Below are 22182 nucleotides of genomic sequence, written 5' to 3'. Positions count from 1 at the left end.
AATAGAATGCCATTCGGTCTCAAAAATGCTCCAGCAACGTTCCAAAGAATGATGGACACGGCGCTTCGCGGTTTAATAGGAAAACATTGTTTTGTTTACTTAGACGATATTATCATCTTCGGGTCGACGATACAAGAACATAATCAGAATTTAGCAATCGTATTCCAAAGGCTTAGAGATCTTAAACTTAAAATCCAACCCGACAAATGTGAATTCCTCAAACCGGAACTAGAATATTTAGGTCATGTAGTAACTGCGGAAGGAGTTAAACCAAATCCAAACAAAACTAAAAGCAATAAAAGACTTCAAACAACCTAGAGATTCTACAAATATAAAATCTTTTCTTGGACTAGCCGGATACTATAGAAAATTTATCCGTAACTTTTCAAAAATTGCAAAACCACTAACAGACTTAGTAAAAAAAGACGTCCCATTCCATTGGACAGACAAACAACAACTCGCTTTTGACACATTAAAACAAAGACTTTGCGAAGCCCCAGTACTACAATACCCCGATTTTAATAAAACATTCATTCTAACGACAGACGCGTCAAATGAAGGATTACGAGCAATTCTCTCCCAAGATGGTCATCCTTGTTGTTACATCTCCAAAACACTAAATTCTCCTGAAAAGAATTACAGTACAAGCGAGAAAGAGCTACTTGCAATAGTTTGGGCCACCAAAAGACTTAGACAATACCTATTAGGAAGAAAATTCATAATTCAGACTGATCACCAAGCGCTAAAATGGTTAAAGGATGTAAAAGATCCCTCTTCTAAACTCATGAGATGGCGATTGAGACTCGAAGAGTATGATTATGACATAGAATACAAAAAAGGTAAAGAAAATACCGCCGCAGATGCTCTTTCACGGCTGTACCTATCACCTCACAAGAATCCAACCTTCCTATATCATCTCCAGAAGAAACGGAAGAAGTCCCAACTGAATTTTCCCCAAATCCTGACTATTTTAATGAATATGAAAATTGGAAAATAGACATAACACCTGCACCACTAACACAAAAAATTAATCGACCACACTTCTACCAACTAACAAAGGAATTACTAGGTGACTACGACGAACAAACATGGATAAATAAATTAGCAGAACTAATTAACGACAATAGACACAAAACTACTTTCCCAATAGGAATAGGAGACGAGAAAATAACACGACTAGAAAAGGTTTACATTCAAATGATGATACGATTTCTTAGTACAAAATTTAGAAACGTAAAAATTATATTCGGTTCAGAACCTCCGCGGGATTACACCCTGGAAGAAAAAGAAACAATCCTGAAGGAAAATCACAATGAAATAGTAGGACACTTAGGTATTAATCGTACTGTAAAACGAATTCAAGAACAATTTCACTGGCCTAACTTAGAAGCAGACGTTACAGAATTTATAAAAAATTGCGAAACCTGTCAACATGAAAAACTAGTTAGAATTAGGCAAAGGGAAGAAGCTATCATAACCGATACACCTATAGAACCTAATACTAAAATCGCCATGGATATTTTCGGCCCATTAACAAAAACAAAAAGAGGAAATCAATTTATCCTATCAATCCAAGATCAATTAACAAAATACCTTGTCCTCGTTCCCCTCAAAAATCAGCAAGCCACTACAATTATCCCAGAGTTATTGGATCATTATGTATACATATTTTCTGCATCTAGACAAATTTTAACTGATCAAGGAACGAATTTTGTTTGTAAGCTTATGGAAACGTTTGAACAGGCATTTAAAATCCAACATGTTAAAACGACCTCCTTCCATCCACAATCTAACGGTTCCCTTGAAAGAACACACGCAACGATAAAAGACTTAATTCGTACATGTACAGCTGAAAGACAAAACGATTGGGACGAAAATCTTAAACTTATTTGTATGGGTTATAATACCTCAGTTCACGAATCGACAGGTTATACACCCTTTGAACTAACATTCGGACACAAAGCTAATCTACCCTCAACAATTTCCGCAACTCCTTCGATGACAAAAGAACAGTTATTTAAACTTTGGAAGAGACGACACGACACGTACATTTCTGAGGCAATAAAAACACTCAATAAAAACGAAGCTCGCTATAAACGGGATCAAGACAGAAAAATTATAAAATTACAGACTATATTCAAAATAGATGATCGAGTTCTTCTACATAACGATCATAAACGAAATAAACTCGATCATGAATGGTTAGGACCTGCAGAAATAATACAGGCCTCTCCTCCAACGTATACTATTTATTTTCCGTCGGAGAATCGACAATTAAAGGTACATGGTAATCGATTAAAACTTTTTATTTCAGGCCGACAACCCTTACCCTCTTGTTCTACTTCATCGGAACAATCCACTGTAAATTACATATTGAACCTTTAAATAATTCGACAGTATTTTTAGAACATATCGATAATTGTTACTTATATACTAATCAAGTATCTATATCTATTATTATTAATCCACACTACCTACTAAAACAACCCGAAGTTATTGCAGAATCATTAGAAGGTCTATCAAAACATTGTAATAAATGCGCGTACAAAACAGAAATTCAAAACTTAGTAAAGGAACTCGTAACAATAAAAAAAATGATTGCTCAATTGAAATTAACATTAAGAATTATTCATAAACGTGGTTTATTAAATATAGTTGGTTCAGTATCCAAATCTCTTTTCGGTACTCTAGATGAAAACGACTTAACGATAATTAACGAAAACATGGACAAACTATTTGACTCGAATAACAAATTAAAAATCATCGTTTCTAATCAATCAGCCCTTATTAAACAAGTATTAGACGATTCTCATATTCAATCTATCCATCAAATTCAAGTAAAACTTAGCGAACTCCAAGACAATGTACAAAACGAAGAAATAATCAGCTCTTTAATTATACACACAGAATTTGTTCTTTCCGAACTACATGTAAATCTCGATGAACTAATCAACACGATTATACTAGGTAAACAAGGAATAATCAATCCACAGGTTGTAAAGCCACAACAATTTTTGGAAACATTTGATAAAATCATTAAAACCCACTTTCTTTATAATCATATTCAACCAACTCTCGAAAATTTTCAAACCCTACTTGATATTAGTAATTTAAAACTTTGGATCAACAATGGAAAAATTGTATATACAATAATAACTCCTATTTTGGATGATACAGAGTGGAAAGTCACTAAAATTTATCCAATTCCCTCAAAGAGAGACAAAATTTTTGTGGCTCCAGTAATCGAACATGAAATTATATTTACTACGCAAGAACAATATATTCCTACTGACTATAGATATATTCAAAAATTCTGTAAAAGGACGCCTTTAGTTCATCTTTGTAAACTTAATCAACCCACGCATAGTAAATTAGGAACACAAGATTGTCAAATTGAGCTAGTTAACAACAAAAACAAAATTAACACGTGCCCATTCTCCGTATTCAAAATTATAGACGCTACATTTATACCTCTTGAACAACCAAATGTTTATATATTAATACCAAATAAACCATTAACACTAGACATTCTCTGCGATAGACATGAAACACGAACTATACAAACCCCTAGTTTAATTAAAAGCGATGAACCTTGTATAATAACCTATGAAAACAATGTAATGAAAATTGGAGGCACCACCCAAGAAGTTACTTATGAAACTAAATTCAAAGAGTTCTCTTTCAACATTTCACAAAGTGATCTAAAACTATTAGAAAAAAACATTGATTTTACTCCAAAGGTTACTCCAAATTTCAACCAATACCGAACAACTTTAGGACAGATCAACAACCAAATAGATCAAATTCAAATCGAACACCGAATCAAAAACCTAAAAGAAATAGCATACTCTGTATTACAAATTATGGGATACATATCTATAGCCGTAATCACAATTTATACACTATACAAATGTAAACTATTTTCTCGATGTATACCATCCACATTTATTTTTAATATCTGTTGTCCCACTGCGACTGCAAATCAAGAACAACAAAATACTACACTCCCACCAACAACATCAGCGTCAATCTATGACGAAGGTACCAGGTCATCAACCAAAGATTTGCTACCTGCACTAGAAGAAAACATCGTTCATATTCAACCAGCCCGGAAAATTGTACGTTTTGTGAGACCAAAACAAGTCTAAAGAGGGGGAAGTGTTACGACCAGCCGTCTAAAACGTACATTAATCGAATTCTTCCCACGTTCGGACAAACATCATGTTACGGCCACCCGCCTAAGCGATCGATATTCGAACAATCGAAGTCCTCACGACCGGACACCTAAACATCATATTACGACCACCTACTTAAGTATTCGATAAGACGCGTTCTCACGGACATCCCACCTTGTCAATCATCGGCCCCTTCTCCACCACTAGCGACATTATAAAAGACCTTACCGGACATAAGCGGGGTGAGTCGAAATCATATTATAAAAATAAAGTGCCAAACCTTTAAAAGTGCTGTTCATTTAAAAACCTGTGAACTTTCCACGTGACACAAGTCACGTAAACCATAAACACACCTTATACACTGATATAAACCATTGATAATTAACCGATGAGATTCACAAAACAAAGTAAAAGAACAACAACGGTAAATACATAAAACAATGGAACGATAAATGAATTGAACAATGAAATAACGTAACAAGGCATAGATTGCGCAGATTTATTAAGCTCATTATACAATTACAGTAAAACCTGGATATATGCAACAAAAGTTTGTCTGGATATATGCAACATCGCTATCCCCTCCACTTGTGGGGATCCCCCTAAGCCGAACCGAGCCGCTCGGCGAGGAAACCGTGTAATATGATCCGACCGTAATATCGGTGTGACCAATACTAATTGAATGATAAACCTTTTTTATTTTTAACTTTTTCTTAATGAAACTTTTACTAATGCATTTGTGAGATTTTTCTGATTAAAATGGTACCAAACACGATATGATTTGGCTACATATGTATAAGGCAGGCCGTACACCAAAGATACATGAAACACGCAACATGCAACATGCAACACGTCGCATGTTGTGTACGAACGTAGAATAGGTAACGTGGCACGGTACAAACGATTTGTACGGACGCAGAAACGACACCTCGCTTGGATATATGCAACATTAAATGCCCAGAATCGACACCTCGCTTGGATATTTGCAACGTTTAAATGCCCAGAATCGACACCTCGCTTGGATATATGCAACGTTTGAAACCCGAGTCGACGCCGCAACCGGTTTTCATTTCCAATCCTCCTTTGCTTTTCGCCAACTTTTAACATCAATTTTAGTAAGTAATTATAATTCAAACTATGTCGTGTTTGGTATCATTTTAATCAGAAAAATTTCACCAATGCGTTAGTAAAAGTTTCAGTAAAAAAAAGTCAAAAATAAAAAAGTTTTATAGTTGAATTAGTATTAGTCACACCGATACGTTTCGGCTCTTTCCTTTGATCATCGGACCTCTCTCTTTCCACCACTGTCTGTCCTTTTCTACGTTCACGCTTGGCTGCTCGTCGCGTGTAACCCGAGATTCGACACCTCGACTGGATATATGCAACGGCTGGGTCCCAATGTTTGTTGCATATATCCAAGTTTTACTGTATATCGTTGCGAATAAATAAATAATAAATAAAATAAACTTCACTTCAATGAGACAAAATAGAAATACGATAATAAGCATTAACAATATTACGCGAGTTGCATAAATCAACGAGGCACGTCACCCCATCGTACTTTAGTAAATAAATAAATAAATAAATGGGCTGAACTTTGATTCCAGGGACATAAAATTATTGCCCTTTTTTCTTGCTCTTTAATAGTTTTTGACACGTAGAATTCATAAATGTACCCAGATAGCAATTTGCATGCAGATTGGCAGCAGATTAGCAGCAGACTCTGCTAGAATCTGTCTACAAAACCATAGCCATCTGTTTCCGCATTTGGCTGCGTTTCTGCAAACAGAACCTGCGTACAGAATGATATAGCAGATTGGCGTCAGAAACCGAGCAGATCCTGCTAACATAACCTGTTGCCAAATTGGCGACAGAAACAAAACAGAGTCTGCGCGCAGACTGTAATGTCAGATTTGCGGCAGATTGGCAGCAGATCCTGCAACTTCAGCCATTTAAATTTTAAATGGACGTGCATATACTGGCATTTAAATGAGCTCTTTAAATTCTTATTATTACTTATTTTTTAAGGGAAAAAAAGAAATATTACAATATTTTTATTTTATTATTAATATACATATGTGCTAGTTATTATGAATGTGGTATAAGTCAAAATGTATCAGTTCTATTGAACGGCATAATACATAAGAACTGACAAGTTCAATGTTTTTTACATTTCTATTTACACCACTTTCATAAGAACTGACAAGTTCAATGTTTTTTACATTTCTATTTACACCACTTTCATAATAACCGACATATATATATGTATTTATTAATTTAATATACATATTTATAATTTCAGTGTTCATTTGTATATTAACAATTTCTGTGAAGTATACTGTCAGTCAAAAATTTGAAATCAGGATTGTAAGTACTGCAAACAAAGAGAAGAAATGTGAAATTATATTACTTCTAATCGAATTCCAAAATTGTGACTGCTAGTATTTTATTTATTTCTTCTTTGTTGTGGTGATTCCTCTTCTCCACTGCATTTGGGCTGAAGCGAGCGTGCTCGTGTATGCATCGCGTATCCAGTTGCTTCTTCTTGAAACCTCTCCGTTCCCGTACATGAAAAAAGAAAGTATACAATTCACTAGTATTAATGCTATGAAGAAGTTACTATGAACAATGAAATATTTTAAAACGACAAAAGTACATATGTTAGTAAATTCATGTGTAGAACTTCTCAAAAAATCTCGTCGTTTGGTCCAATTTTAAATGAGGTGTTTCCAAACTTTTTGACGAGGGTTGGTTAGGTTGAGGTTAGGTTAGGGTTAGATTAGGACAAAACATTTTGACGACGGTTGGTTCCTAGGTTTTTTTTTTTTTTTTTTTTTTTTGGCGAGGAGGGGGAAAATGCTTTATGCACACCGGGCAGGGACCGCAAGCCCGGTAGTGTGGGACTCCATATACCCACTAAAAACCCTACTCCTCGTACTTACCTATATATACACCAGAACCGCCTGTGTCAGCATTGCTTTACCCTGATTCGTAGGGTAGGTTGTAGCTTCTGAAAATTGGTCAGAAAAAGTAGTTAATTTTCAAACCTGTCATATAGGATAATGGTAAGAATAATACTATAATAACGAAAACATTTAGTGGGTCATACCTTAAAATTAAAGCCGCTTCATCCTGGATATATTTCTTATTTAAATGCCATCTCCTTCCCGCGTCTTTAGTGTAGTCTGTAAAACCAATAGCAATATTGAAAGAGATGCAGAGAGATGAATACATGTTGCATTTATTTATTTATTTAATGATTTCAAATAAATACTGTTTGTGTTTGAAAAGTTGGCAGTACGGCCGAAAATGCGTATGAGCCTAGATGGGGCACGACCGATCAAGCCCGCGTTCCTTCTCACTGCCAACACTCGAAACGCTTCAGTAAGAAAATACATATATATACATATCGATCTTACATGTTGTCGGAATGTAGCATCACAGCCACGGCGTATTCTCTTCTTTCTTGTTCGTCCTCTTCATTGTCGTCCATGTTGTCTCCAGGAAACGGCATTCTGAAACACTTTGAACAAATATCGTGTGGACTAATATTAAATTCGGGGCTCAAATATCGACATTTATACAGACCTACCGCAGAGGATTTTATGCCGATATCAAAAATATCATCGACCTCTGTGAATTTCTTCACACCTAAGCGAAATGTATTACTGTGCTCGGCAATGGAGGACAGAATACATATGGCACCGTCGCGCAAGATGCAGCAATTATCGCGTACATCAAGACTGAACGACATGCCATTAAACTGTATCCTACGATACTGGAGGAAATCAGTACCGCAACCAAGAGGCACAGATACTTCAATATGAGAAGATGGAACGACCCTCACCCTATTTGCTCCATGAGCCTGAATCTCCGCCATTCTGTTCACAAATTGTTGAAGAGGTAAGCCCGGCTTTCTACAATACTTTCTAAAAATTCGCATGTTGCTTTCAAACGGAAAAGCAGAAAACGAATCTAAAGGACCAAGACGTCTTACATCATTAGTCAAATGCAGAAGACCATGGACATTATAGGAACAAAAATTTGGGCCATACAACTCTTCACAACGATGGACAAATTTTTGCAGAGCAAGCTCTGCAAAATTCAAAAAGTGACTCGACGGAGATTGTGACGCTAAAATTCGAATACCGGTGTGAAGGAAAAGGAAATGAGTATATAAATTGTCATTGAGGAGCCCATATGCCACAACCGGCCCTGTGTATAAAAGAAATTGTCTAAACTCTGTTGCTTTATACTTGGTATAATACACCAGAGATCTTGGGCGTCTTCCAAACTCAGAGGGGCAAAATTCTCTGAGTTTGTCCAGTCTTGCAGACATACAAGCAAGATGGCTACCTGACAATTTGGACAAGCGTGAAAATTTTCCACTTATCCATGCAGATAATATTTTTTTCGTGACGCCCAAGCATACCAAATGCATGTATTCAAATGGAACCTGGGAAACCATTCCGAAAGGTAGTAATGATAATGGACTGCAACCTTCTTTATGATGATCCTCATCTACACATTGAGAGTATTGGTTGTCAGTCCTAAGCAAATGCTTTATGCCATTGAAGACATATCTACCTTCGCTGTGCGTACCAGACACTTTGCATTTGGAACAGGGCCGGCTGGATGTATGTCCACGGTGGTTAAGGATGAAAGCTCTTGCTGGTGCATCAGCAATAAAGCACCTTAATTTTATTGGTATCTTAGTACCATCAAGATCAACACCACCGTTGGAAAGCATATGGGTAATGTTCATGATGAACATATTGAAAAGCCTATTAGGATCACTAGGCTTTTGCAATCCTCTATAAATGCCGACAACTATTGGCCTTGCATCAGGTATATTCCTAATCATACACTGAATCGGCCACAGATGGATTGTTCCCGCTCTATCTAAAGCACATCCATCTGTGCTGAAATCTAATTCTAATTCACTATCTGGTGAAAAAGAAGCATTCCTGATAGATTTTACAATTTCAGCTTCGACATCAAAATGCACATACTCTCCCGGTTCTACAACATATGTTGCAACACAAGTTCGTGGAGTACCCAGGACAGTCCTAATATCCTTGGGTAGATGGCTGAACATGATTAATGTTGTTATCCACGCAATAAGAAGCCAAACTTTCCTGAAATGAAGTTTCAGGAACCGCTTCAGAACTACACAACAGTGAAGAAGACAAAGAAGAAGAAGAGGAAGAAGAATTGTAATCCACATCTACATCATGGATGGCATCAATACCATCTGCGTAATCTGTTGAGGATGAAAGAACATCCGCCAGATTAACAGGGGCATTGATCTCTTGAATACAAGAAGAAGAAGGAGAAGTCAACGAAGGGACAACACTATTGGATCCTACCTCATTCCTTATGTTGCGTCTCTGTCTGGTCGATGATATTTTAAATATCGGTTTCCTCGACACAGATAACTTAAAATTAAAGGAACTCATAATTAAAATTACTAATTAAATGAAATGTATGTTAGGAATAAAAATGTAAATATATGTATATGAAAAAATAAATGTAAGTAAAAATAATTTGTGGTTAATGTATGAAAAAAATCAATATAATTGAAAAATGGTTAGTAGATAATAGAAAAATGGTAGTTAGTAGTTATAATAGTAAATAAAATATATGAATAATTTATATTAATTAATATGCGATTCGAATAAGACACCTGTTGCACTGCACTCTCGTTCGTTCAGCGACACAAAGCGAATTATATAAAACGGTTGGACGCTGTCTCTGGTATAAGTTTTTGCGGGAAACGCGTTTATTGGATGCGAATTTTCGTCACCTTGATTTCTGCAACCAATGCAAATACCTCCCGCAACAATTGATGGATCGTCTTTTGTTTTATAACGGAACGACCGCAGAGATGATTGTTATCCGTTGTGAGGCTCGTCGGAGACAGTACAGACTGCGAAATTTGGATACATTTCAGTGCGATTTTTTTTTCAATTTCTTTATAGGGACTACAGGAGAGAAGTGCAATTGCCAAGGATGAATTCAAATGTAAGTATGACTTTTACTCATTGCAATTACATGTCTCGCGGATATGAATGTATACATATTTCAAATTTTCTTACAATATTCATTTATTACAGATGGAAATGGAACACCGTCCGAAGAGGATGGCCAACAAGCCGGCCCGGTATCAAACCACGTCCTCCGACGAAGAACCGCGAAAGCGTTTAAAGGTGGCCCCCGGAAGTATCGCCGAGGACATAACAGACCTGAGGGCTACCTTGGAGGGCGCGGACGATGAATTTGTATCTAATTATAGACAACACGAACACACGAACACATACACATCACTAGACACATACTCGCCATACACAAGCACATACACACCACCAAACATAAACATATACTCGTCATACACAGCACCAAACACATACAGGCCACCTCCAACAGTATATGCACCATCAACGCAAAGTTTTCATATTCCAGATGCAGCGGAGAGCAGGCCTGAACCAGGGATGCAGCAAGGTCCGGAACCTACAAATTTACAAATAAGGTAAGTTGCATGTTCATTCTTCTTCTATACAATATAGGGAATAAGAATATATTCCTCAATTTGTTACATGTTTAAGGACATTTTCTTACAAATATTAATGTTTACAGGGATCTATATACAAAAATTGGCAACCTGGAGTCCATGGTGACGTAAGTATTGATTGCATGTTATTAAAGTATATATAATTATCATTTATCTTTATAGGAAAACCCATTCATTATTGGAGAAGGTGGCGAAGCAGCAGCAGCAGCTGCTGCACCAGCATCATGGAATTCCGTCAAAGCCAGCGTTTCTACCAATTTCATCGCTGGCTGGAATGACGGAATTCCAAAATATTGATGAAGACAGCTACACGGAAGTTGTAAGTGAAACAGAAGTCTCATTTTATTTATCTTTATGTAACAAATGTTTGTGTCAGTTGTTACTTACTTTGTTTAGGTACACTATTTGGAGTACGTGGGCGGCTTCAACCTGAAGGAAGCAGTCACCCTCTCTTTTAAAGAAACAGTGAGTGACTGCTTGCTAACATCTTATTCCTGGTTGGGCCGCGAAGATAACAATCTCGCACTTTGCGAGACAAGAATTGTTCGTGCTATACACGGTAAGAATCACTGTTTATATAATTGTGATACTATTACTTCATATGGTATTCAGTATTCATATTATATGCTTACATTTGATTTTTAGATGCCGTGCTCCGGAATAGGCACTTCCCAAGGCCGTCCCGCAAGGATGTAGCGGAACACTTGAAAGCGGCGCTTCGCACTGCTAAGGAAAGAGTGCGAAGCAAAAGAAGAGGCCCCCGAAATTCTCAGCATGAAACAGTGGATAACTTTTGGACCGCTGAGGAAGAATCACGTTGAAACAGGAAGAGGTTAGTTTCGTATTATATTACATATATAATCATAACCTTGAAACACATGTACTTACGTATGTACTCGCAAGTACCTTCATGCCTTTTTTCATTCACTGCCATAAACTCACTTGTTGGATAAATAACTCTAATCCAAACACATCTTTTTCAATGTTTCTCTTCTCTTTCGCTTTCTCATAGCGAGGAAATCATCTATGGCACGGCAGCTCTAGCACATCCTCTAGCGAGAATGTACATATGTACATAAACATTTATACATATGTATAATATTTATAATTTGCAGCAGCCTGGGGTCAAGCCGTGAAGAGGAACTGAAGAAGAACTGAAGAGGATCTGACGAGAAACTGAAGAGGACCTAAAGATATAATTATTTTGTACACTTGTTTTATTTTTATGAATTTATATATATTATTTATATCAACATTTATATGCTGATTTGTTATGTATATTGTTGACATTGTAAATGTACATTTTTTGGTTGTGAATACTGGTAAGGTGTTGGCAGTTTTCCTTATCCTAGCAACAAATGTTGGTATTCTTGTATTTATTCTGCCAAATAAAATATTTTCTTTTTTGTTATATATTCTGTTCACAGTTCTTTTAGTATCCGTCCCTTTCCTACCCCCCCAGAAAAGGACAAGTGTGAATGTATTGTATATATGTTATACATTCATTTTTCACAATCTGATCATGACAATTTTTCAGAAGATTATATATAAATGTACATATACTGTATACATGAAAAATTTATAATGGTATCTTTCATTTTTCTTATTGAATAAAGTTAATGCATTATCAATTAATTGCAATTTATTAATTATCAATAATTTTATTTTATAATTTATAATTTTCTTTTTATTTCGTTCGTAGTATTACAATTCATGTTATTGAAAAAAAATATCCTGTGCTCCTATCAAATTTATAGCGTTCTTATTCCTCAACACTCGTAGTTCGGAAAAAGATTTTAAATACCACTTATATGTATAGACACTGTTCCGTTTAAAATTTAAATGGCTGAAGTTGCAGGATCTGCTGCCAATCTGCCGCAAATCTGACATTACAGTCTGCGCGCAGACTCTGTTCTGTTTCTGCCTCCAATTGGGCAACAGGTTATGGTAGCAGAATCTGTTCGGTTTCTTACGCCAATCTGCTTTTGCAGGGTTTGTTACATTTCTGCCGCCAATCTGCTTTTGCAGGGTTTGTTACATTTCTGCCGCCAATCTGCTTTTGCAGGGTTTGTTACATTTCTGCCGCCAATCTGCTGCAATAACTCTATTTAACAGATCCTGCATCAAATCTGTAGCCATTCTGCTTACAAAACCTAGTAACAGGAATCCGACAGAATCTGCTATGCGCAGGTTTGGCTATCTGGGTAGGTCGTAACTTTAGGAAATTAGCGGTTCAAAAGTTATGAGTATGTAAAGTTTCGCGTTTTTAGGGTATTTTACACGCTACTTTGACGCCATGTTGCTTCCATCTATTATTTGATTGGCCCGCATAGATGAGCATTCGGCGGCCATTTTGGCGGGATAAATCAAATGTTTCATTTGAATTTGTTTCGCACGTATCTTGTTTTAACAAACAACAATTATTTTGTGTTCTGTCTATCGTTTTATCTACCTGCTTCGTTTAGTTTTGTGGTTTTTGTGTTCTATTAATGGAGGCAATTCGGAAATAATATATTTTTAAATAAGGTAAGCGGAAGTATCAGATTAGGTTAGGCTATATATTTAAATCCGACCGCCGTCAGGCGGTCGGCAACGCTTTCGTGAAATAATGATACTGTTGAAATGTAATAATTTCTTTCAAAGGGCCCTCTTTAAAATTTTTAGGTTGGTAGTATGATACATAGGAACTCTGAATGCTCGTCTATGTGGGCCAATCAAATAATAGATGGAAGCAATATGGCATCAAAGTAGCGTGTAAAATACCCTAAAAACGCGAAATTTTACACACTCATAACTTTTGAACCGCTCATTTCCTAAAGTTACGACCTACATTTATGGATTCTACGTGTCAAAAACTATTAAAGAGCAAAAAAAGGGGCAATAATTTTATGTCCCGGGAATCAAAGTTTAACCAATAAATGAAACAAATGGCACAAAACGCACAAAATAGAATGAAATATGAATATATAATATGACCGGCGAAGAAACGTAAAATAGATGTAGAACACCATGAACAATGCAATAATAAGACGAAACATGAAAATAATATGAAAATAAAATAGATGTAGAATAAACCCGTTAAAATGACTAGAAATTAAATGAATAAATGGGTAAATGGATAAATAAATGAAATGGAAAGACTATACCGCGAGCAAACACCGAATAAACACCGGATAATAGAACAATCGATTGATCGAATAATCGAACAATCGAATGTGTTAATAAATAAAGAAATAATTAATAATACATCGGGATAACGTGCCAATCAGACGTATGCAGCAAAATAGTAATAATTAAGTAAATTAACACTAATAATAATAAAATATCGAAAAATATCGAAAATATCGAAAAAATATCGTTGCACTTTCACACAATCACTTAATAAATCGACGCAATCAATGAAAAACAATGTAAAACAAAATGAAATAAAACGCAATAAAGGAAAAAACTAATACGTCACCAAACCGTTGACCTAATTTCACATCGTCTGTCCTCTTCTATCCAAGGCCCTGGCCGCGCGTGCAACCGTCTGTCCTTCTTCAACTACGGCGGCCATCTTGAGAACCTGTCAGCTCTTGCATGCTTTCGTTAACCAAATTAATCATAAAAAGTCTCAAAAAACGCGGAATTTCACTACGGAACGTTCACAATTAATCAGAATTATCCTTAAATAATGCCTAATGTTTATAATTATCACTCCGAACACCGAAAACACGACGTCGAAATGACGCGTAACACGCACACCACGTTTCCAATGATTATTAATAAATTAATACACTATTTAATCAAAAAACGACACAATAGCACTTCCGAACAAACAATAAATACAATTTTAACAAAAACGCGAATATCTAAGCCGCTATCCACCACGTTGCAAATCTGACCACGGAGCGACCACGAAACACGTCCGCTCTCCTCGACGCGTCGAGCGGGAATCCGACCTAACCTGACCTTTTTTTTTTTCTAGAAGAGGAAATGCATTTACGTACGCGCGGGTTGTTCCCCCATTCACTCTATTCGTCTGATGGGGGCCCGGGCAGTGTGGGACTCATACCCGCCCTGAGGGGGCAGTCTGGCGCCCGTTTGGAGAGGGCAAACCCAAAGAGGCAACCCCAGAAAGGGGCAACCTGGCAACCCGACCCAAAGGGTGGGGCTTAGCCCAAGAGTAGGTCTCAGCCCAGAAGGGGCGACCTTGTGCAGGTAGTCCAGAGGGAACAGTCCTGTGGCTGGGTATACTACCCACTAAAACCTCTCCCCTGTGTGGGCCGCAGTACCTTTTCATCCTTTGGGATATATAAAGAATACAAACGTATAGCCACAACGGCGTTTTGGCAATTCAATGCATTTCGCATTATTCCGTCCTCCCGCAAAAACGCCATGTAACATGGGGCATCTGCGGATCCACGCCGTTGCACCTCCGATCTAGCGGTAAGGACATTTTAAACCTGAGAAATGCACGCAGGAATTTTTTTCAGCAACGATCGGCACCGGGGCATCCTCCAGGATCGCGCCTTCCCGGCGTGACCGCGCCACCTCTTCGCCTGCCTTTCACTATTGCCAGGACAGGGGTTGTACTTCAGCACGGCCAGGACAGGGACATCATATCTCCACAGTTGACCGTGCCCCTCTTCGTCCTCCTGGTGGGTTGATAATGATGATGTGGCTTATCCTAGATGTCATCACGCCCACCTGTCCTGCCACGAGGACAGGCCATTTTTCTTCAGCAACGGTTGGCACCGGGGGGATATCCTCAAGGATCACACCATCCCGGCGTGACCGCGCCACCTCTTCGCCTGCCTGCCATCAGCGAGGACAGGCCAACCTAACCTAACCTAACCTAACCTAACCCTTTTTTTTTTTTTTACGTGGAGGAAATCTTCGAAAGACGCCCCCAGCCCCCCTGGGGAGGAGCCGGGGGTAGTGCCGGATTTTTACCGGCTAAAACCACCACGGTGACCTGCACAGGGCTGTGGTAAGGGCCCCGGGACCTCTAACGAAAAACACCGGGACCCCTCCACCCTTGGCGCATAGCGCCCCATCTCGGGGGAGGATCTAACCTTTGACACTCCCCCTAAGTGCCTGCTCCACCAACGTCAGGGGCCACACCCGACGCCGGCCACTCCTCGGGCCGCGTGCAATGGCGACCGGGGCTCTAGCCCCGGCCACCGGCGGCCCAGCGACTCCAAATGGGAGCCGGTAGATCTGTGATGGGGGGAGAGGGCAAGTCCCTCCCCCATGCAATCCCCCTGGGGGAGGCCGGAGCCTCCCCCCACTACATCTGCCTTGGGGAGGAGCCAAAACTCCCCCCCAACCTATCACCCTGGGGGAGGCCGATGCCTCCCCCCACTACATCTACTTTGGGGGGGAAGCCGAAGCCCCCCCCCCCTCATCTTGTTAGGGTCCTCCTCAGCTCACTGTGCCGTCGGGGGGCCTACCCCGACGGCGCCGTCTCCTACGGGCGGGGTCGGGGTCGGCTCTCTGCCGACCCCGCTCCGCCTCCTCCTTCAAGGCGATGACCTCCTCACAGAAGGAGGTCATCGCCTTCCATTGATCCTCGCCGGCGAGCATATTTCGTACCACGCTCGCCGGCGAGAGATCCACCCCCAACGCGCACTGCAGGGCGTGACGGGCCCGCGCAAACACTGGACAGTGCTCCAGTGTGTGTTGCGCGGAGTCCCGCCCCGCCCCGCAGTGATGGCATATAGCCGTCGCCGCGCTACGAATCCGGGTGGTCCGGAAGGTGATCCGACCAAAGCCGCGGTCCCGCCATTTCTTGATGACGGGCAGGACCGCCCCGACCGCTCGCTGGCCGGCGGCGCCACTCGCGATTATCTCGCGACGCCACCGGTCCAGGGCATCCTATCGGGCCTGGCACCTCCATTCCCGCTCGACCGCCCGCTCTGACTTGTCTTCTCCAGCCTGGCGGAGGCCGCGCAAGCGCCAGAAAATCGTGGCGCAGGCCTCCGCCTCGTACTTGAAAGGTACGAGACCCGCCAGAGTCATCGCCGCTGCGTGGGAGATCGTGCGGTACCCCTCACGACCCTGATGGCCATCCTCCTTTCCACTCGCCGCAGCACAGTTTGGCTGCGGCGAGACGCCATCAGGGCCTCAGCCCATATGGGCGAGCCATATAGGGCCACGCTCCGCACGATCCCCGTGTAAAGGCGGCGAACCTTCTCGCTCGGCCCCCCGATATTGGGCAGCACCCGCCCAAGGGCGTTTGTTACCATGTCTAATCGGGGGGCAAGGCGATCGAAATGCCTTTCGAAGTGCCAGTGGCTGTCCAGGTGGAGGCCAAGATACTTGAACCCTTCACCCACCTGGACCCTGGTGTCACCTACCCGGATCCAAGACTGGGGCGGCGGTGCAACCCCACGCCGAGGCGAGTAAAACCACATCGCCTCGGTCTTGTGGGGCGCTATCTGTAGCCCCAGCCTCCGGATCGCCGCTGCGACGGCAGCCACGCCAACCTCCTCTAGACGACTGGTCCTGCCCCAGTCCCGGTCGGTGGCAAACATGTGTGTGTCGTCTGCAAAACACGTAATGCTTACACCGTCCGGGACCACGACCCGCAAAGCTGGGTCGTACCCCACATTCCACAATGGGGGCCCCAAACGGGACCCCTGGGGTACACCCTCATCGACGTCCCTCCGATAGACATGTCCGTCCCGGCCCACATACTCGATGAATCTATCCCGTAGGTAGTCCCCGATCATCCTTCTCAGTACTGGGAGCACTTCATGTTCAGCGAGTGCCCCCATTATCACCCCATGGGGCAGGGTGTTAAAGGCGTTCACTATGTCGAGTGAAACGCCCAACGCCACCCCACCCCGGGACGTGGCCGAGTCGCATTGGGAGCGCAGCGAGTCGATCGCATCGATGGTGCTGCGCCCCCGTCTAAAACCGTACTGCGACCCGGCCAGATCAGGGCCTACCCGGGATAGGTGCTCGGCGAGGCGGTCAGCTATAACGCTTTCTAAAAGCTTCCCGATCTCGTCGAGCAAAACTATGGGCAGGTACGCGGAGGAAATACACCCTCCTTAAGACAGGCGCTGAAGAGGCGTCTCAAAAAAGAGGCGCAGGGCCAATACCCAGGCCCGGCCGGGGACGCCGTCGCGGCCCGGAGCGGTGTTCCGAGCCCCCATGCGCCTAACGGCCTCGGCCAGCTCCCCCTCTGTGACCCCCATGTCGTCGGTCCATTCCACTTGGACCGGCGGGGGCTAGGGGTGGCTACCGTCGTCACGAGGAAACAACGTGTCCACCACCTGGCCCAAGAACTGGGGGTCTAGGCTCTCCGTCACGGGGGGCGCCCAGGGCCTTAGTTTGCCCATTGCCCACATATAAGGGCGCCCCCACGGATCGGCATCAAGAGAGCCGAGGAGCTCCTGCCATGCCCGGGACTTGGCCTCCCTGATGTCCAGCTGCAGAGCTACCACTAATACACGGTAGCACCCGTACAGCTCTTCCTCCCCCGCTGGGTCGCGGTTCCTTCTCCGACGGGCCCTTTGCCACTGGCGTCGGGCGACGTTGCAGTTCTGCCGAATGTCTGCGATTTCGCCCGACCACCAGTAGGCGGCCCGTCTGGGGAGGCATTTGGCCCGGGGCATGGCGACGTCACAGATCGCCTTCATCGTGCCCCGGAACCATTTTACCTCCTCCCCTAAATCCGTGACTGGACCGACTGGTTGCTCCGGCCAGGTCACAGCGAGGGCTGCGGCCATCAGCGCGTCCCTGTCAAGCCTCTTCAGCGCCCATCTCAGCGGCGGTGGGCCGCTCGGCGGACGACGTTCGGGGGTGGAGAATCCGAGGCGGATGTAGCGATGATCGCTAAGCGTCTCCGCCTCCTCCACCACCCTCCAACTCTGCACCATGCGTGCAGCCGAGGGTGTCGTGAACGATACGTCAACTATCGACTCCCCCCGAGCGCGCACGCAGGTGCTGACCGAGCCCCGGTTCAGCAGCCGGAGCTCGAATTCTGCCGCCCACTCGAGTACCGCCTCACCCCTCGCGTCAGTCCTCGGGGACCCCCACGATTGGGCATGGGAGTTGAAATCCCCGAGGACGAGTGCCGGTCGGGGGTAGCAACAGGAGACTACATCTCCCCCCCGACCTAAACACTCTTCGAACGCCGCGAGGGACCAACTGGGCGGGCAGTAGACGCCCACCACTGCGGTATCGCACCAGAGCACCGCCACAACCCCCCGCCCCCGTTCTATTAGCATAGGGGGCGGGGCAAAGGCCGTGCCAATCACTGCCACGGAGCCGCCGTCATGCCCGAACCAGTCATGTCTGTCCGGGACTCGATACGGCTCCGCGGCCACAGCCAGCGCTATTTTCCACTCGGCCAGGTGATGGAGAAGATGATCTTGCGCCCTGGCCGAGTGGTTCAGGTTGCCCTGTATTATGGGCCCTTTGAGCCTCATTGCCTTTTGGAGGGAGAGGCCGCCTCCACGGCCTTACCTCCTTTTGGGGTGGCGGACCTGCCACCCCTCCTCTTAGGCGCAGCAGCCTTAGTTGGCTGCTGCTGCGCCTGTTGGGGGGGTGCTAGTCCCCCCTGGACGGCGCCCTTCTCCTTATTGGGCCTCCGGGACTTGGGGGCGCACGACTTCGCCCCCAACCGGTGCTCCGCGTTTCGCCCCAAGTCGGTGCACAAGGGGCACCGCGGGGAGGCGCTGCATGTGGCGGCCTTATGGTCCGACTCGCCGCAAACATAGCAGCGATCGGACCGATCCACCACGCACGTGCACCGCTGCCTCACATGGCCTTTTTCGAGGCAGCGGAAACACTGCAAAGGCCGCGCCGGCAGCGCCTCGACCCTGGCTGACGACCAGCCAACCAGGATCCTCCCGGAGGCGACTATTTTTTTAAGCGCCGTCAGGGGGCATTTTGCCCAAACAGTGCCTAGCCGCGCCGGGGAGATTCTGATCTCCCCGACCTTTAGATCGGCTGGGGCACAACCCCCCACAGCGGCCAAGGCTGCCGCAACCTCCACTGGGGTCACCGAGTCATCGAGGCCCGAAATCCTCATCTCGCCCATTTTCATGGGGCGAGACACCCGGACCTCGGTGCCCTCGAACACCTCCTGAAGGCGACCGGCTAGCGCAGCCGCCCTCTCGGTGCGCTCCTTGCCCGGTATTTCGAGTACCAGGCCGCCAGTGACCGCCCGGCGGGGTCGAATCTCCGTTATTCCAATGGTCCGGAGATCGACCCTTTCCCGGGCGGTGGCCATCACCTCGGCGTACGTGGCCTTGGCCTCTGGGGCCAAAGTCAAGGTGACAGCCGCTGTTTTAGGCGACATGGTTACCTTCCTGTTCGGTGCGGGGACTGAGGCAGCTGGTTCCTTGGGGGGGCCCTGGCACTCTGCTGCGTCCCTCGCAGCGCTGAGCCACCGGGTGTCGGAAGTGGCCCCTCCTTCTTCTTCTCTTGGGCCCTCTTGGCCTTGCGGCCGACCACTGTGGCCCAACTTTCCCCCTGAGAGACAAGGCGGGTCTCCTTCTGAATGCCCCGCATCCTCGCCTCTCTCTTCACCTGGGGAGGCTGGCCTCTCCCCACCTGCTGGCCCTTGCCGCTGGTTGTACAGGACCGGGGGGTGACCTTAGCACTCGCAGCCACTTCCCCCTTCTTCTTAATGGGCGGGACTTCCTTGCCCCCTCTGGACTGCAGAGCCCCCATAAACTCTGCCCTGAGGGAGGAGACCTGCTGCATGAGGGCAGCAAGGCACACCCTGATGTCCCCCCCTTCGGGGTCGATCGCCTCCACCCGGGAAATCCTGGGCACAGCCTTGGATGGAGCAGGGGCAGCCCTCTTGGCACGGATGGGGGCGGGCGACGCCACCTCCATCCAGGAGGGACCAGCCACTGGGTCGGGCATAGCCACCTCCTGTTCCGGCCTCCTCTTCTTGTGTCCTCCCTGCTCTGCCAGGGGGGAGGCCGGTCTAGCAGCCTTTTCGGCGCGGGCGGGGGTAACGAAGATGAGGGCCTCAACCGCCAGCAGGCGACCCCGCACCTCCGCCAGGAGGTCTGCAGCTGCTCACCCTGTTTGCTGATCTGCTCCTCTCGCTGGCGGAGCTGAAGCCTCAATCGTGCCAACTCCTCCTCTCCGCTGTCCGGCGCCGTTCTCTTGACCATCTCCACGTTGATGGCCCTTATACGCCGGGCAGCCAGCCGGAGGGACCTCTGAAAGGTCCCTTTGAGCCCTTTGGACACGGAGGCAACCCTCTCCACATCCGCAGTCAGCTCGAGTGTCTGCGCTGCCAGAGCCGTCATAGGCTCGTAGCGGAGCTCCAACTCGAGCTGCTCCTGCTCCGGTAGGGGAATGCTGCTCTTACTTGGGGCGGGTGGAGGGAGAGAGCGGTCCAGCACCCTCTCCTCATCCGACATGAGGCCAGCATAGTTGACGGCGGTCGACGGCCTTCCTCTCCTCGACGATCTGTCCAGCGAGGTAGCGGACGCGTACGACTCATCAGAATCATCCCCGCTGTCAGTGCGGGCAGAAGATACCCTCCCCGATGCCGAGGACCTCTTTCTTCCACGGGAGTGCGAGCCTCCCCTTTTCGCACTCTGGGGGCGGGGTGCGGCGAACAAGTTCGCGTTACCATCGGTGCTAACCTGCACCGCCTGCTCTCTATCCGTATCCGTGTGCGTAGCCGCTTCCGTTATAGTAACATCCCATCCAATTTGTTTTTTGTTTTGTTTAACGTCTTCCATAATGTTCCCACGAGTGGGTCGGTCCATGGGTCCACCCGGGCAGAGCCGCCTTACCCGGGTAAGGCTAAGTACACCCGGGGGGTCGCCAGGTACCCCGGGGATGGCCGCTAGGGACTGATGCACCCATCAGCCATGCCCGGCGCTTACTCCGGGCACGCCCTCCTCACCGCGCACCGCAGCTTGGGGCTAGGGATTTTTTATAGAGGTTGTCATCCTCGCGGGCCGGCCAATGAAGGCAAGCCCCCCGTTCCAGCGAGACGTGACCACTGGGTTACGGTGTAATTGCTTGGGCACTCCGGGTTCGCTACCCGCACCAGACCGCTACGCAGCCTGGTCCCTGGAGAACTCAACGACGCTGCAGCCACCTTTTCGCCTCTCCGACCCTGGCCTTACCGGCAAGGGAGGCCCTGCCAGGATCCGTAGATCCCACCGGCATCGCCCCGGGTCATCTGCGAGGCTACTTCGACAGCAGCAAGCGCCCCCCTTTCAGTCGCCTTGTACGACAGGCAGGGGTTACCGTGTCTGTATTCTATCCCCCAGTCACAGGGGAGGTTTTGATGGATTTTCCTTCCCTTAGTGTTTGGTCCGCGGGAGCTATTTTATTTCACTCCTACCCTACTCGCCATGCACTCCGAAAAGTGCATGGCGAGCATTCCCCTATCCGCCACCTGGGGACGCGCCATGTCGGGGTATCACCGCCCCGCCCAGCCAGTACACTTGGCCAGGTCCG

General features: G+C 45.3%; 2 protein-coding genes across 2 annotated transcripts; both read right to left on the bottom strand.

Annotated features, from left to right (window-relative positions):
• Window positions 1–7590: 7590 nt before the first annotated feature.
• Window positions 7591–9634, bottom strand: LOC123989233. Its single transcript, XM_046289938.1, is given in 2 exon segments — window positions 7591–9271; window positions 9273–9634. Coding segments are annotated over 2 exon segments (2043 nt in total).
• An 8332-nt stretch (window positions 9635–17966) lies between these two features.
• Window positions 17967–19169, bottom strand: LOC123989232. The gene has a single exon (XM_046289937.1). The coding sequence runs from the start codon at window positions 19167–19169 to the stop codon at window positions 17967–17969; it is 1203 nt and encodes a 400-aa protein (XP_046145893.1).
• Between the last annotated feature and the right edge of the window lie 3013 nt (window positions 19170–22182).

This window comes from Osmia bicornis, unplaced genomic scaffold, assembly GCF_907164935.1.
Source record: "Osmia bicornis bicornis unplaced genomic scaffold, iOsmBic2.1, whole genome shotgun sequence".
In the NCBI taxonomy this organism is placed as follows: domain Eukaryota; kingdom Metazoa; phylum Arthropoda; class Insecta; order Hymenoptera; family Megachilidae; genus Osmia; species Osmia bicornis.
The sequence above is the reverse complement of the archived record's forward strand: the minus strand, read 5'-3'. Positions and strand labels throughout refer to the sequence as shown.